The 17049-nt window shown below is 35.2% G+C and overlaps 1 protein-coding gene across 1 annotated transcript in view; it reads right to left on the bottom strand.

Annotated features, from left to right (window-relative positions):
* Positions 1–12261: 12261 nt before the first annotated feature.
* LOC103207316 (DExD/H-box helicase 60) overlaps positions 12262–17049 on the bottom strand; it is a 218360-nt gene continuing 213572 nt past the window's right edge. Inside the window, 1 exon segment of the mRNA XM_007952893.2 lies at positions 12262–12361. Coding sequence (XP_007951084.2) covers positions 12262–12361 — 100 coding nt within the window.

Here is a 17049-nt window from a genome sequence, read left to right as displayed (position 1 = left end):
TTCCAAATGCCCTTGGTTTTTCCACTCTTCTTCACTTCCAATGATAGGAGAGCATTAGCTGCATCTTAGATGGCTGCTTGATGTTGACCTTGTATCCTGCCACTTTGCTGAACCTCTCTATTAGTTTCAGTAGTTTTTTTTTTTTTTTTTTGCTGAGTCTCTTGAGTTCTCTATATGTAGGATCATATCATCTTCAAATAGAGATAGATTTACTTGCTCTTTGCCAACCTGGATGCATTTTATTTCACTTTCTTGCCTTATTGCCCTGGCTAGGACTTCTAACACAATGTTAAATAGGAGTGGTGATAGAGGGAACTTCTGTCTGGTTCCCATTCATAAGGGGGATACTTTGAGTCTTTCTCCATGAATAGTAACATTGGCCATTAGTTTTGCACATATGCCCTTTATTATGTTGAGGAATTTCCCTTCTATCCCTATTTGGCTGAGAGTTCTGGACAGGAATTGCTGTTGTATTTTATCAAATGCCTTTTCTGCATTGATTGATATAATCATATGCTTCTTTTGTTTTGCTTATGTGGTGGATTAAATTGATTATTTTTCTGATTTTGAACCAAGTTTGAATACCAGGTATGAATCCCACTTGGTCAGGATGTATTATTTTTTTGATATATTGTTGGATTCTGTTGGCTAGGATTTTGTTGAAGATTTCTGCATCCATATTCTTGAGGGATATTGGTCTGTAGTTTTCCTTTTTAATGGTGTCTTTCCCTGGTTTTAGTATTAGTGTTATGCTTGTTTCATAAAATGAGTTTGGGGTATTCCATCTTTTTCTGTTTTGGAATAGCTTGAGTAGTGTAGGTGTCAACTCTTCCTTGAATATTTGGTAAAAATTCTCCAGTAAAGCCATCAGGGCCAGTGCTTTTTCTTGTGGGAAGTTTTTTTATGACCTGTTCAATTTCTTCCTTTGTTATGGGTCTGTTCAAGTATTCTGTCACTGAGTGGGATAGTTTAGATAGCTCTTGTGATTATAGAAGCTTGTCCATCTCTTTAAGGTTCTCAAATCTGTTGGTGTAATTTTTCATAATATTCTACCAGTATCTTTTTTATTTCACTTGATTCTGTTATGATGACACCCTTTTTGTTTACTATTCTAGTAATTTGCATCTTCTCTTTCATTTCTTTTGTTGATTTGCCAATGCTTTGTCAATTTTGTCTTTTCAAAGAGACAGCTTCTTGTTTTGTTGATTTTCTCTATTTTTTCTGTTTTCTGTTTCATTTATTTCTCCTCTGATCTTTATTATTTCCTTGCTTCTAGATACTGTAGGATTCTTTTGTTGTTCTTTTTCTAATTGTTGGAATTGTTGAGTTAGTGTGTTGATTTTGTTTCTTTCCTCTGTTTTGATGTATGCATTTATTGCTATAAATTGATCTCTGAATACTGCTTTTGCTGTGTCCCATAAGATTTGGTAAGATGTATCTTCATTCTCATTTGTTTTTAGGAATTTTTGTTTTGTTTTTGTTCTTTCAGATTGAGAAATGATGAGAGTGTTCTTTTCTCTTGGTTTTCTAACTCCAAGCCTTCACACATTTCACTGTAATACTTTACTTTTTCTTCCTGAACTTCTCTTCGAAATACTCTGTTCAGCTCAGTTACTTCATCATTTCTGCCATTTTCTTCAGCTACTTTATGTTCAAAAGCAAATTTCAGACTCTTGTCACATCTATTTTGGTCTTTTCTGTCTTTTTACTGACTCTTTGCTTTCTTCATATATGATGTCCTCAATATCATCCCACCATTTGTTTGCCCTGCAGTCATCATTGTTCACTTAATGAGTCAAATATATTATCTAGAATTTCCAGACTAAATAATAAGAAAAATAAAAAACTTGAATGAGAAAATACATTGAACTGATGTCAACATCAAGATAAATCTGACATTTGAACTATCTGATAAGGATTTTAAAGCAGGTATCATTAATAGATTTCAATAAGATCATCTGAGTTGATGAAGAAAAGACATTTAATTAAATCCAACAGGTTTTTTTTTTGTGTGTGTGTGAAAATAAATAAATAAAAATAAACAATCCAATAAGGTAGGAGTAGAAGGAAAATCTCTAAATATGATTAAGGGCTTTTATGAAAAACCAACAACATATATTATACTCAATGTAGAAAGATTAAGAGCTTTCCCCTTACTATCAGGAACAAGACAATGATCTCTATCACCATTGCTGTTCAGTATTATATTGTGAGTCCTAGAGCAAGCTGAAAGAGATTAAAGAAGACTTATATAAATGGAAAGATACTCCGTGTGTAATGAAAAGAAAATTTAATATTGTCAAGATGTCAATACTACCCAAAGTGGTCTATAGATCTAAAGCAATCCTGATAAAAATTCCCAATCTTTTATAGATACTGAAAAATCAACCCTCAATTTTATATGAAATGGGAAGAACAAAGTAAGTTGCTGTTGTTGTTAGCTGTTGTCGAGTTGTCTCTGACTTATAGCAACCCTATGCACAGAAGAATTAAATACTGCTTTGTTTGCCAGCTCCATGATCCTTGCTATATCTGAGCCCATCATTGCATCCATCTCATTCAGGGCCTTGCCATTTTTCATTGGCCCTCCACTTTACCAAGCATGATATCCTTCTTCAGGGAACGGTTCCTTCTGACATGACCAAAGTAGGTGAGATGAAGTCTGGCTATTCTCACTTCCAAGGAGCATTCTGGCTGCACTTCTTCCAGGACAGATTTATTAGTCATTTTAGCAGATCATGGTACTCTTAGCATTCTTCTCCAACACCACAACTCAAAAGCATCAACTCTTCTTCAGTCTTCCTCATTCATTTTTGAGCTCTCACATGCATAAGAGGCAATTGAAAATACCATGGCTTGGGTTAGGTGCACTTTAGTCTTCAAGGAGACGTCTTTGGTCTTTATCACTTGAAAGAGGTCTTTTACAGCAGATTTCCAATGTCGTCTGATGTCTTGACTGCTGCTTCCATTGGTGTTGATTGTAGAAGAAAGTAATATGAAATCCTTGATAACTTCAATCTTTTCTCCATTTATCATGAAGGTGTTTAGTGGACCATTTGTAAGGATTTTTGTTTTCTTTATATTGAGGTGTAATCCATACTGCAGACTGTAGTCTTTAAACATCATCAGTAAGTCCTTCAAGTCATCCTCACTTTCAGCAAGCAAAGATGTGTCATCTGCGTATTGCAGGTTGTTAATGAGTCTTCTGAACAAAGTAAGAGGAGTGAACTTTTCCTGATTTCAAAACACTACAAAGCTACAGTAATCAAAAGTCTAATGTTAGTATAACCATAGAAAGAAAGACAAATAAAATGGAGTGGAGAGTTCAGAACTAAATCCACACATCTATGGTCAAATGATTTTCAATAAGGGTGCTATGCTCATTCAATAAGAAAGAATCTCTTCAACAAACAGTCCTAAGAAAACTGGATTTAAACATTCAGAAGAATGAAATAGGATCCATATCTCACACAATAAACAAAAACAATTCAAAATAGATGAAAGGCCTAAATGTGAAAACTAAAACCATAAAATTCTCAGAATATATGAGTGTTGCTGTACAGCTTAGTTTTTAATGATGGATTATCAAATATTATAATAAAAGATAAAATAGATAAATGGGACATTATAATTAATAAATAATTTCACTCATCAAAGGACCTTAAAGAAATGGTTAGACAACCTACATACTGGGAGAAAATTTAGGGGAATTATATATCCAGTAAGAACTTAATATCAAAATATATATATAAAAATTCTAAAATTTAAGAACAAAAAAGCAAAATTCCCAACAAAAAAATATGCAAAGAATGTGAACAGACAATTCATTAATGAGAATGTTGAAATATCCAACAAACATATTAAAATATGCTCAACATCAAAAGGCATTAGAGAGATGCAGCTCAAAATCATAATTAGATACCACTTCACTCCCACAACAATGGCTAAGATTAAAAAACAAAAACAAACAAACAACAACAACAAAAACACCAGAAAATAACATAAGTTAGTGAGGATGTGGAGAAATTGTAACTCTCATCCAGTGCTGGTGGGAATGAAAAATTTTACAACACCTGTGGAAAACAGTTGGGTGGTTCCTCAGAAAGTTAAATATAGAACTACTGTATGACCGAGCAATTCCACTTCTAGATATATACCCAAGAGTCCTAAAATTAATGATTCAAACAGACACATGGATACCAATGTTCACTCAAGCACTGTTTATAAGAGCCCAAATGTGGAAACAACTTAAAATTCTTAATGGACGAATGAATAAACCAAATGTGGTACATACACATAATGGAATACCATTCAATCATAAAAGGAAATGAAGTCCTGATATATGCTACAACAACATGGATGAAACTTGAAAGCATTATGTTAAGTGAAATAATTCAATCACAATATAATAAATATTGCATGATCTCACTTACATAAAATAAGAATGTTGTTGTTGTTATGTGTTGTCGAGTCAGACCTGACTCATAGTGACTGCCCGTCCGGTTTCCCAGGCAGTATCACTGTTGAAGTAGATTGCCCAACCTTCCTTCTGAGGAGTGGCTGGTGGGTTTGAACCATCAGCCTTCTGGTTAGCAGTCAAGTGGCTTAGGCACTATGCTACCAGAGCTCCTGAAATAAGAATAGGCAATTATATAGAAATCAAAGTTTATTAGTGATTACTAAGAGTAGAAAGGGAGCTCTGGTAGCGTAGTGCCTAAGGCACTTGACTGCTAACTAGAAGGCTGGCAGTTCAAACCCACCAGCCGCTCCTTGGAAGGAAGATGGGGCAATCTACTTCCATAGTGATACTGCCTCGGAAACCCAAAGAGAGATCGCTGTGAGTCAGGTCTGACTCGACAGGACATAACAATAACAACAACAAGAGTAGAAAAGAAGGGAAAAGAGGAAACCATTGTTTGAGAAGAAGTGTTATTATTTATTTATTCTTCATGGTGGTGATAGGAAAGTTGTCAATGATAGAGGATGGTTGCACATCATGATTAATGTAATTGATATTGTTAAACTGTACACCTGAAAATATTGAATAGGGAAATAGACTATATACTTTTTACAAAAATAAATAAAATAAAAACAAACTGAAAAATGCTTTAACAAGCTATTGTACATTCTCTTGAAACCAATGGAAAAATAAAAAATCTCAGCAAAGAAATAGAAATTATAAAAATGAATCAAATAGAAATTATATAACTGTGAAATACATAACAGTAAATGTAAAAAAAAATGCTAGGTGGGTTCAATACAGGAAAGGAAATGACAGGGGACTTGAGAGATCAATGAATTTACTCAATCTGAATAACAGAGAATGGACTAAAAAAATTAACAGTCTTAGGTATTTAAGGAATTCTGGTGGTGCAGTGGTTAAGACATCTGGCTGCTAACCAAAAGGTCAGCAGTTCAAATCCACCAGCTGCTTTGTGGGAGAAAGATGAAGCAATCTGCTTCTATAAAGATTTATAGCCTTGGAAGTCCCATGGGGGCAGTTCTACCCTGTCCCACAGAGTTGCTCTGACTAGGAATCAACTTGATGGAAGTGGTTTCTTTTGGTAGACCCCTGTGGGACAATATCACTCACCATCAAAATCTCAGAAGGAGAGTAAAACAAAAGTAGGATTCAAAAGGGATTGAAAAAAGCAAAGCCTGAAAACTTACCAATTGTAACAAAAGGCATAGGCCTACAGATGCAAGAAGTAAAGAAACAAACAAACAAAAGCCAAACCCACTGCCATTGAGTTGATTGTGACTCATCCGATGTGTAGGCTTTCAAGACTGTAAATCTTGATGGACGCGGACTGCTTCATCTTTCTCCTGTGGAGCAGCTGGAGAGTTCAAACCACTGATCTGGTTAGCAGCCCCAAGCTTGAACTACAGTGCCACCAGAGCTTCTTGCAAGAAGTGAGTCCAAAATAGTATAAATATATAAAATTCATGCCAATGAACATGAAAATTAACTTCTAAAAATTAAAAACAGACAAAAATTTTGAAAAAAGACAGAAGAAATGACATATAACTGCCAGAGGGAACACAAACAGAAATGACAGTGGACTTCTCTTCTAGAACTCTCGAGGTCAGAAAAGAACACATTTTTTTTTAAAGAACAGAAGTAAAAGAGATGTCATTCATAAACTCAATATTCAGTGATAAATTGAAATTATCTTTCAAGAATGAAGAAGAAATAAAGATATTATCTGATGAAGGACAATGAAGATGATCTGTCATTAGAAAACCTGTCTTCAAATAATGGCTTAAAGAAGATCTCTAAACAGAAAGGAACTTGTTGCAAAAGAATCCAAAAGAAAAGAAAATCAGAAAGTTAAATAGAATATTCTTTTCATGATCTTCTTAATTTTTTCATAACCGAATTATTTTCTGCTTTGATTTTTTTTGTTGATGTCATAAAATATGATGGATGTTGAATCAAGGGGAATATCTGAAATTTCATTATGAAACATAGATTTTAATACATGAAGGCAAAGCAGCAGCTCAATATCTTCAGTCAAAACAAGACCAGGCGCTGACTGTGAAGCAGATCATCAATTGCTCATATGCAAGTTCAAACTGAAGCTGAAGAAAAGTAAAACAAGTCCACAAGAACCAAATATGATCTTGATTATACCCCACCTGAATTTAGAGATCATCTGAAGAAGAGATTTGATGCACTGAACACCAATGACTGAAAACCAGAGGAGCTGTGGGAGAACATCAAGAACATCATACATGACAAAAACAAGTGGTCATTAAAAAGGCAAAAAAGGAAGACAAGACTGAAAAGGATGTCAGAAAAGACTCTGAAACTTGCTGTTGAACAGAGAATAGCTAAAGGTAATGCAAGAAATGATGAAATAAAAGAGCTGAACAGAAGATTTCAAAGGGCAACTTGAGAAAACAAAGTAAAGTATTAAAATGAAATGTGCAAAGACCTGGAGTTGGAAAACCAAAAGGAAAAAACATGCTTGGCATTTCTCAAGCTGAAAAAACTGAAGGAAAAATTCAAGCCTTGAGTTGCAATACTGGTGGATTCTCTGGTCAAAATATTGAATGATGCAGGAAGCACCAAATGAAGATGCAAGGATAATCACTGTACCAAAAAGAATTGCTCAATGTTCGTCTATTTCAGGAGGTGGCATATAATCAAGAACCAATGGTGCTGAAGGAAGAAATGAAGGCTGCACCGAAGGAATTGGTGAAAAACAAGGATCCAGGAATTGGCAGAATACCCATTGAACTGTTTCAACAAATGACTGCTCTGCTGGAGGCACTTACTCATCTATGCCAAGTCATTTGGAAGACAGCTATCTGGTCAACTGACTGGAAGAGATAGATATCTGTGTCCATTTCAAAGAAAGGTGATACAACAGAATGTGGAAATTATCTAACAATATCATTAATATCACACACGAGTAAAATCTTGCTGAAGATAATTAAAAAATAGTTGCAGTAGTATATTGATTAGAGGACTTCCAGAAATGCAAGCTGGATTCAGAAGAGGGATATCATTGCTGATGTCAGAAGGATCTTGGCTGAATGCAAAGAATATCAGAAAGATGTTCACTTGTGTTTTATTGACTCTGCAGAAGCATTAGATTGTGCGGATCATAACAAACTCTGGATAACATGGAAAAGAATGGGAATTTCAGAACACTTAATTGTGTTCCTGTACATAGACCAGGAGGTTGTCATCCAAACAGAACAAGGTAATACTGCATGATTTCAAATCAGGAAGGGAGTGTGTCAGGTTTGTATCCTTTCACCATACTTATTCAATCTGTATGCTGAACAAATAATCCAAGAAGCTGGACTACATGAAAAACGTGGCGTCAGAAGTGGAGAAAGAGTCATTAACAACCTGTGATATGCAGATGACACAACTTTGTTTGCTGAAAGTGACAATGATTTGAAGCACTCACTGATGAAGATAAGAGTACAGTTTGCAGTATGGATTACACCTTAAAATAAGCAAAACAGAAATCTTCACAATAGGCCCAATAAGCAGAATTATGATAAATGGAGAAAAGATTGAAGTTATTAAAGATTTCTTATTACTTGGATCCACAGTCAACAGCCATGGAAACAGCAGTCAGGAAATAACATGATGTCTTGTACTGGGAAAATCATCAGCAAAAGCCCTCTTTAAAGTGCTTAAGATGTCACATTAAAGACTAAGGTGCTCCTAACCCAAACCATGGTATTTTCAATTGCCTTATATGCATGTGAAAGCTGAACAATGAATAAGCACGACAGAAGAAGAGTAGATGCTTGTGAGTTGTGGTGTTGGCAAAGAATACTGAAAATACCATGGACTGCCAGAAGAACTAACAAATCTATCCTGGAAGAAGTGCAGCCAGAATGCTCCTTGAGAGCAAGAATGGCCAGACTTTGTCTCATCTGCTTTGTTCGTGCTGTCAGAAGATACCATTCCCTGGAGAGGGGTATCATGCTTGGTACAGTGAAGGATCAGTGAAAAAGGAGAAGGCCCTTGACCAGATGGATTGACACAGTGACTGCAACAATGGACTCAGGTATAGCAAGGATTGTGATGCTGGTACGGGACCAAGCAGTGCTTTATTCTGTTGTACATAGCACTGAGTTGGGGCCAACTCGACGGCACCTAACAACAACAACGTATCACCTTATACAATATCCTATAAAGACAGAAGTTTGCAGCACACCCTCGTTTCTTCCATTTCAAACAGTTATACTCTTGATGGCTGCATGCACTGTCAGTGGAAAAGGAGCTGCCCAATAATCCCCAGAGCAGAAAAACGTAGGCGAGGAGTGTATGTCCTGGGGGTCATGAAAGGGTTAAATCATATTTGACAGTTGAAAACAAAACCTGTAACAACATTTGATGTGATGCTCCATGTTTGTAAAGGAAATTATAACCTAAGACAAATATAGTTATTCACTGGGGAGGTTAAAAGGGACCTAAAAGACAGTACTACAGTAAAATAGCAATACCAATAGACTTTGGTAAGTTAGGAATGTATATTGGGGGGCAGGTGGGAAGGGAGAAGATACACAAGGAGGGAGTAAAAGAAAGGTAAGTGTGGTTATAAGAGGGCAACAAAAGGAATCCTTGTGGTAATGGGTTTGTTCTGTATACTGACTGTAGCAGTGGATACACACCCAGACCCTGAAAAATAAATTCACAGAACTAAATATTCATGCATAAATAAGTGCATGTAAAACTGATGAAATCTGAGTAAGATCAATGGATTATATCAATATTGATTTCCCAGTTGTGATATTATAGCATGGTTATGCAGGATATTATCATTAGGAAAAATTGAATTAAAGGTATATGAAAAACTTTCTATTTTATTGTTTTTTTTTGTAACTGCAGAGACATCTGTAATTTTTATCAAAATAAAAGTTTTAATAAGTAGCTATTCCAGTAGACCTTTTACAGGCCCAATGCCAATATGATTTTCCCTCTCTTGGAAATAAATGGTAATAAAATATGGCTATAATAATCATTTTCCACTAAATCTCACCACGGTCTCTATGCATGATTCCCAAAATGAAAAATTTCATGTTATTACAATAAAAGAAACATAAATGTTTTCAAAGTTCCTATGTAAACTTATTTGTAAACTGTTCCCGGTTACTCTTTAGTGTACTTACTATAATCAGAAGAGAATTTGCTCTTTAGGTTAGGGATAACACTCCTCTTTTAGGAAGATACCAAATTGAAATAAATAATCCTTTTCTCTCCTACTCAAAGAGTAGGCAGCCAGATTGGCTCAATCATGCGTAAAAATCACAAAATGAAACAAAAAAGAAAACACTTATTTTCTCATGAAGAAACCAATATGACTATATACTCACATTGCATATGATTGTTCTGTGTATGCATTAATGGAAAGTAGAAACCAATGGGTTTCTAAAATGTTGGTGTTCAGAAGTGGCTGTTGCAGTGATTATTTTAAAATAGTGAAAAGGGTTTTGTCCTTGGGATTAAAATTTGGAGGTCCTCTATAGAGTGGGAGAAAAACGTAGAACAAAACTCAAAATCATAAAATAGACCAGGCTTACTGGTCTGATAGAGACTGATGAAACCCTCAATACTATTGCCTCAAGTCACCCTTCAGGCCTGGAACTCAATCTCCCATAGCTTGATTCTCAGCTAAATAACAGATAGGCCTAAGAGCTGAACACTTGCACCAGGAAGGTGCACTCCTTAGAACAATCAAGCATGTGAGATCAGAAGGGCAGCATTTGCACATGGAGAAATATAGGGAGGCAAGAAGGACACAGGGAAAGGATAATTACAGGGAAGAAGTGGGAGGTAAGATGTTATACTGTGGCGAATATAACCAGTATCACAAAACAAAATGTATATATGAACTATTGAATATAAAACCAATCTACTTTATAAGATTTCACCCAAATCACAAAAAATTCACAATAAATAAACAAACAAACAAATAAATAAATAAAGCAAGTGAATGGAAGAAATGATAAAGTAAACGAGGAATGGAGGATTCAAAAAAAAAAAAAAGAAGGAAGGTTTTAGTGGGAAAAAAAAGTAGAGACTATCACATAGAGCACATGTTTGATGCAAACCAATGATGGGTCAATTGTTTTCCAGACAAAAATGAAACATGGGTGTTTTTCTCAGTCAATACAATACAATCTATTTGTAAACAATGTCATATAATAAATGACCTTTCAAGTAAGACATCTGGATATTAGATGAAAGAGGCCTTTTGCTCAGAATATAAAATATTCTATATTCAAGTTTAGGATCTAAAACAGACTCTAGAACTATACCCTTAGGCTTAGACGAGGGTGGGAAAACAATTATCTATAAATTATTATATATAAAATATACACATATATGCAAATAGATGACAGAGGCTTAGATTTAATACACTTTATTTCTACATAGTTTCTCATTTATTACATACAAAATCATTGCCATCTAACAAAATACTCATTTATATTAAAAAATATTTTTTAAAATTTATATTTTAAAAACACTTTATTACTAGATATTGCTATGTACTCATATTTAAGTGATTATATAAGAAGAATATATTTCATGCTTACGTTACTTTAATCATTTATTTTAGCCTTACTAGACTTTTAAACAATTATGACACTGAGGAGAAAAATATCAAGAATTTAATATTTGCTTAATCCTCATAGAGTGAAATTGTTCTTCAGTCACATACAAAATCCTTAATCACTGCCAAGAAATAAAAAGTTATGCTGATGATCTTTAAGAAGTCTAAAGAAAAAATGTAGGTGACTTAGAATAAAGCAATCACTGATGTTAGAAAGATATTTCATATCTCAAGCTTTTCTTCCAAAAGAGAGTCCTGTGTCCCTGCCAGACTCAATGTTATTTTTTCTTCTTACATAACTAATATATGCATAAGTAATTTATTATATTGTATTAATGTAGTCTTTGTATTAATGTGGTCCTCAATAAGAAATGTTGTTGTTGTTGTTATTTGCCGTCGAGTCGACCCCGACTCATAGCGACCCCTCCTTGGGTTTCCAAGGCAGTATCACTATGGAGCTCTGGTAGCATAGTGGCTAAAAGCACTTGACTGCTAACCAGAAGGCTGGTGGTTCAAACCCACCAGCCACTCCTCGGAAGGAAGGTTGGGCAATCCTACTTCTGTAGTGATACTGCCTCGGAAACCCAAGGAGGGGTCGCTATGAGTCGGGGCCGACTGGACGGCACATAACAACAACAACAACATCACTATGGAAGTAGGATTGCCCAACCTTCCTTCCGAGGAGTGGCTGGTGGGTTTGAACCGCCAGCCTTCTGGTTAGCAGTCAAGTGCCTTAGGCACTATGCTACCAGAGCTCCTCAATAAGACATAGATAACATTAAAAACATTAAATTTAGAAATTAAAATTCAGCTGTAAATAACTTCAAAATATTAAAAATATAATAAAACTACCATTTATTGATCTATTATTCTACGCCAATCTCTTTCATGCGTTTTTCTTAATTAACCCTCAAGCAACCTGAGAAGCAATCACTATTACTCAACTATACAAAGAAACGAAGAATCAGAGGTTGTACATAGTTTGTCCAAGGGCAACACATGGTAGAGTATGTCAAGTTTGATCACAGCTCTGTTTGACTTCAAAATGCTTGCTCTTTTTTGACTTCTTCATATAGCCCCAAATACAAATTTCTGGAAAAAGTCATGCTAATAAAAAAAAAATATGACTTTAAAAGCACCCATAGCAATATTTTGTTTGGAGGAGATCTTGCTTTTAGACTTTGTTCAATTTTTCAAAAAAGGTTTTACTCAGTTGTTCAAATGCTAAGACCACATTGTCATTCTCCTTTTCACATAGTTCACGCAAGGAAACACTATAAAGGAAAAGAAAGAAAGAAAATTTAAATACACACACACACACATCATGTATTTTGAATTTTATATTTAGACTTTGTCTAAATAGGCAGAAAAAAGTAAATCTCACCAGGTGATGAAATAATGTAGGCATAATACGAGGAATAATGATATTTATTACAAACACACTAGAAAAATAAATTAATGAATAGCCCTCTGCAATTCCTTTCCATTTCTATTGCCCAGAGTTTGAAAGGCCATCAAGTTTCATGTAATTTAATCTCCCTTCACTTCAATAGCAGCAATACAGAATTCCCTTTGTTCTACACATACTGCTTACAGAGCCATCATTTTTGTTTGTTTGTTTGTTTTTTGTTTTCTTCTACTGTGGGTAGGAAATACTGAAGCTATTTCTATTTAAAGAAAAATATTTCTTCCTTTACTTTGATGTGTGAGAACAATAGAATAAAACAGAGATGGCAGACAGAATGATGGTCTCTCTCAATCTATTTCCTAATCCCTAGAATCTGTGAACATGTTAGGGGAATTGCAGTTGCAGATGGAATTAAAGTTGCTAATAAACTGACCTTGAGATGGGGAGATTGTCCTGGATTATCTGGGTTGGCCCAATGTAATCACAATGGCTCTTATAAAAAGAGGGATGAAGAAGAGAGTCAATTTCAGAGTGATGTGATGTGAGAAAGACTTGACTCGCCATTGCTGGCTTTGAAGATGAAAGAGGACCACAAATCAAGGAATGCAGGTGGACTTTAGAAGCTGGAACGGACAGGAAAACAGATTGCCCCCTGAACAGAGCCTCCAGAAGGAATATAACTCTGACACCTTGATTTTAGCACAGAAAGACCCATTTCAGATTTCTGAAATCTAAGACAGTAAGAAAATAAATCTGTGTTATATTAAGCTATTATTTTGTGGTAATTTGTTATGGCATCAATAAGAAACTAATACACGTGTGACAAGAAAAGAGAAGAAATCCAGTACTGCTGGTTAAGCTGAAAACAAGCAGAAATTGACATTTTGTCAGTCTTTCTTTTATTATCTGTAACTTCCTTGTTTCCACTGATGTTGTTGTTGTTGTTTTGTGCTGTCAAGTCAGACACGACTCATAGTGACCCCTCCTTGGGTTTCCAAGGCAGTATTGCTATGGAAGTAGATTGACCCATCTTCCTTCCGAGGAGTGGCTGGTGGGTTTGAACCGCCAGCCTTCTGGTTAGCAGTCAAGTGCCTTAGGCACTACGCTGCCAGAGCTCCCTTGTTTCCACTAGAGATCCTGTATTTTCTCTAGTGTCTTCACTGGCCTACTACAAAGAATGAGCAGCTCTGTAGCCACAACTGAATTTTTTCTTTAGGTACAAACCTGTACATTTCCTTCTGAAGAATACCCCACAAACATCATATGAAAGACTATATAAATTCCAACTTACTATTTTGTGTTCTCAGTTCCAAATCTTACCCTCACCCTATGTTTCCTATGTATCATTAACTAAAATAAAAATTTTGGTCATCGTCACAAACAGCATGAAATTTATTGATTATTTCTGTGAATTATACCTCATAACTATTTCTCTAATCCCTCTTTTCCATCCTTAATTCTGTTTCTTTAATTCAGAATCTCACTCACTCTCACCAGGACTGTTATATATAGCCTTGTTTCTTAGCTCTTCAGTCTTTCTATCCTTTGAATAAACCATAAAGACTTTTGTCACATATCTAAACCGTAGAGCTATGTCACACTCATGCTTACCAAATGTCTAACACACTGTTCAAAATATTATGCCCAAGTTCCATAATGTAACAATTAAGACCCTTCACATATAAATACAAATTCCCTTTACTGCAATTCATCATCTTCCCCTACTCCTTTTACAACATGCATACCGTGCATGTCACCATAGTGAGTTTCAAGCCTATCCTTGACAAATCAGACCCTTTCTCATTTTTGTAAGTTGGAAACACTATTATCTCTGTCTAGAATCTTCTCCCATGTCCTTTTATGATACTTAATAAATTCTCATTCACAATTTAAGGCCTAGTTGAAAACCTACTTTAGTCAAGAACCCTTTTCTGAATCTAGGATAGAGTTATTCACCTCTCATTCATTCTCTCAGAGAACTTACTATATTTGTATTACTACAAGGCAGTTTTAATCAACATACTTTGAAATAGGGATAGATATCATTATTTTATATCTCAAATATCTAGAAGTATGTCTCAAACCAATAATACTCCAATACTTGTTGACTAAGTGAATAAATCAATTAATGACTTTCCCAGGCCTAGTTTTTGAGACCATGCCAATGTTTTTGGAGTTTCTTGGGGTGTCCTGATAACTGTAACAATGAACCACTCAACAAATACTGTAAGTACAGAGGTGGAGCAAAATGACAAAATGAGTGCATGCTCCCATTTACTCCACCAGTAGAACTACTGGAACTGAAGAATAAAGCAACTGAATTAGAAAAAGCAAGACAAATACTCAACAATAGAGCTGAACAGACAAAAGATAGAATAAGTGAAGTGGAAGACAAAATAACTGAAATTATCAAGTCCCTTGTGGTGCAATGGTTAAAGCTCTTGTCTGCTAACTGAAAATCCATCAACTGTTCCATAGGTCAAAGATGTGGTAGTGTGCTTGTATAAATAAATATTATAACATTGGAAACCTTTTTGGGGCAGTTCTACTCTGTCCTATAGCATCTCTATGAGTTAGAATTGACTCAACAGCACCAGGTTTAGTTTTTATGAAGCCTCAAGATAAACAAGAGAAAAGAATAAAGAGAAGTAAACAAATAGAAATGGAAATATGAGATTCAATTAAGAAATCTAATATTAGAATTATTGGAATCCCAGAGAATCATGACAATAATAAAGATACAGAAACAATTTTACAAGAGTTGATCAGAAAGAATTTCTCAGAAATGAACAGAGAACCAAGTATGCAAATACAAGCTACAACAACCCCAATTAGAAAAAACACTAAGAGACCTACTCTGTGCCATATCCTAATACAATTCTTGAAAACCAATGACAAGGAGAGAATTCTGAAAGCAACAAGCAAAAAACACAATATAACATACCAACAGTCTTTCATAAGAATTAATGCAGATTTTTTTGCAGAAACTCAAGAAATCAGAATATAATAGGGAGACTTACAAAATACTGAACAGAAACAATTGCCAATGAAGAATTCATTACCCAGCCAAGTTGTCACTCAAAAACAAGGAAAAAATCAAGACATTCCCAAACAAATGGAAGTTCTGGAAATTTGCCACTACCATACTACCTTTGCAAGTATTTCTCAAGGGAGTACTCCAAATGGAATGGCAAGAGAATTAAATAAATAATCACACGCGCACGTGCGTGCGTGCGTGCACAAACACACACACAGACAAGGAAAGGGGAATATGAATAAATGAAAAAAATAAGAGTGAAAGAGAGAGATCTCCAAAAACTGCAACAACACAGGCAATCATAAGGAACAAGTCCACGGTATTATCAGAGAAGAAACTTAATAATTAAATCCTGTGAACAATAAAATATCAAGTTTGTAAGAGATAGGTATAAAGTAAACTTAACAAATGTAGGTTGCAAATTGATATTAATGGATAAACACCAACAGAAATGGAGGAGGGAAGAGTGTATCAGGAATAGATTTATTATGTTAAGGTGTGTGTTAACTGTAACCCATATGTTAAGTGTTATTGCAGTTGTAAGCTGTGTAATGTAATATACATGGTAACCACTAAGAAATCACTTAGGGAAAAATAGTCACAAGAAAATAAAGAAGAAAGCAGAAAAAGCTCATCACAAGGAAGCAGCCAAATACAAACAAAAACAGAAAATTAGAATAAAAAAAGTAACTAAGAAAGTATGAAACACTCAAAAAACAAACAGCAAAATGAGTGAGGTAGACAGTTTACTTTCAACAGTAAGTATAAATGGTTTAAATACCTCATGCAAAAGTCAGAGAGTGGCAGAATGGATTAAATAATCAAAGTCTATCCTTTTGTTGTGTATAAGAATCACATTTTAGACAAAAGGATATAAGTAGACTGAAAATGAAAGGATGGAGAAAAATATTCCATGCAACCAGTAAACAAAAAAGAACAGGGATGGCCATACTGATACCAGATAAAATAAATTAAAATCTATTATAAGAGATAAAGAAGGACCAAAACAAACAAACAAACAAAAAACAAACAAACCCACACTCACTGCCATTCAGTCAATGCTGACTCATAGTGACCCAAAAGGACAGAGGAGAGCTGCCCTGTAGGGTTTCCAGAGCTGTAACTCTTTACGGAAGCAGACTGCCTTGTCTTGTCCTTTAGAGCAGCTGGAGACTTCAAATCATTTACCTTTTGGTTAGCATCTGAGTGCTTAACCACTGTAGCACCATAGCTCCTGCTTATCCAGGCAAAGAAATCACAAAAAAGAAATTCGCAGACCAATATCTCTTAAGAATATACAAAAAATTTCAAGAACATTTTAGCCAACAGACTTCAGGAACATTTCAAAAATTTGTACACCTTGGAGGCGGGGCAAGATGGCGGACTAGGCAGAAGGATTGCACAGACCCTCTTCAACAAAGAAAAGGGAAACCAATAAATACAGACACAGAAGATAATCTTGGACCCCTGAGCCTTGAAGGAAAGGATGCAGATTTGGACTAAACCCCAACTAGCAG

Source organism: Orycteropus afer, unplaced genomic scaffold (genome assembly GCF_000298275.1).
Source record: "Orycteropus afer afer isolate SDZICR_OR568_19922 unplaced genomic scaffold, OryAfe1.0 scaffold00364, whole genome shotgun sequence".
NCBI classification, from domain to species: Eukaryota; Metazoa; Chordata; class Mammalia; order Tubulidentata; family Orycteropodidae; genus Orycteropus; species Orycteropus afer.
The sequence above is the reverse complement of the archived record's forward strand: the minus strand, read 5'-3'. Positions and strand labels throughout refer to the sequence as shown.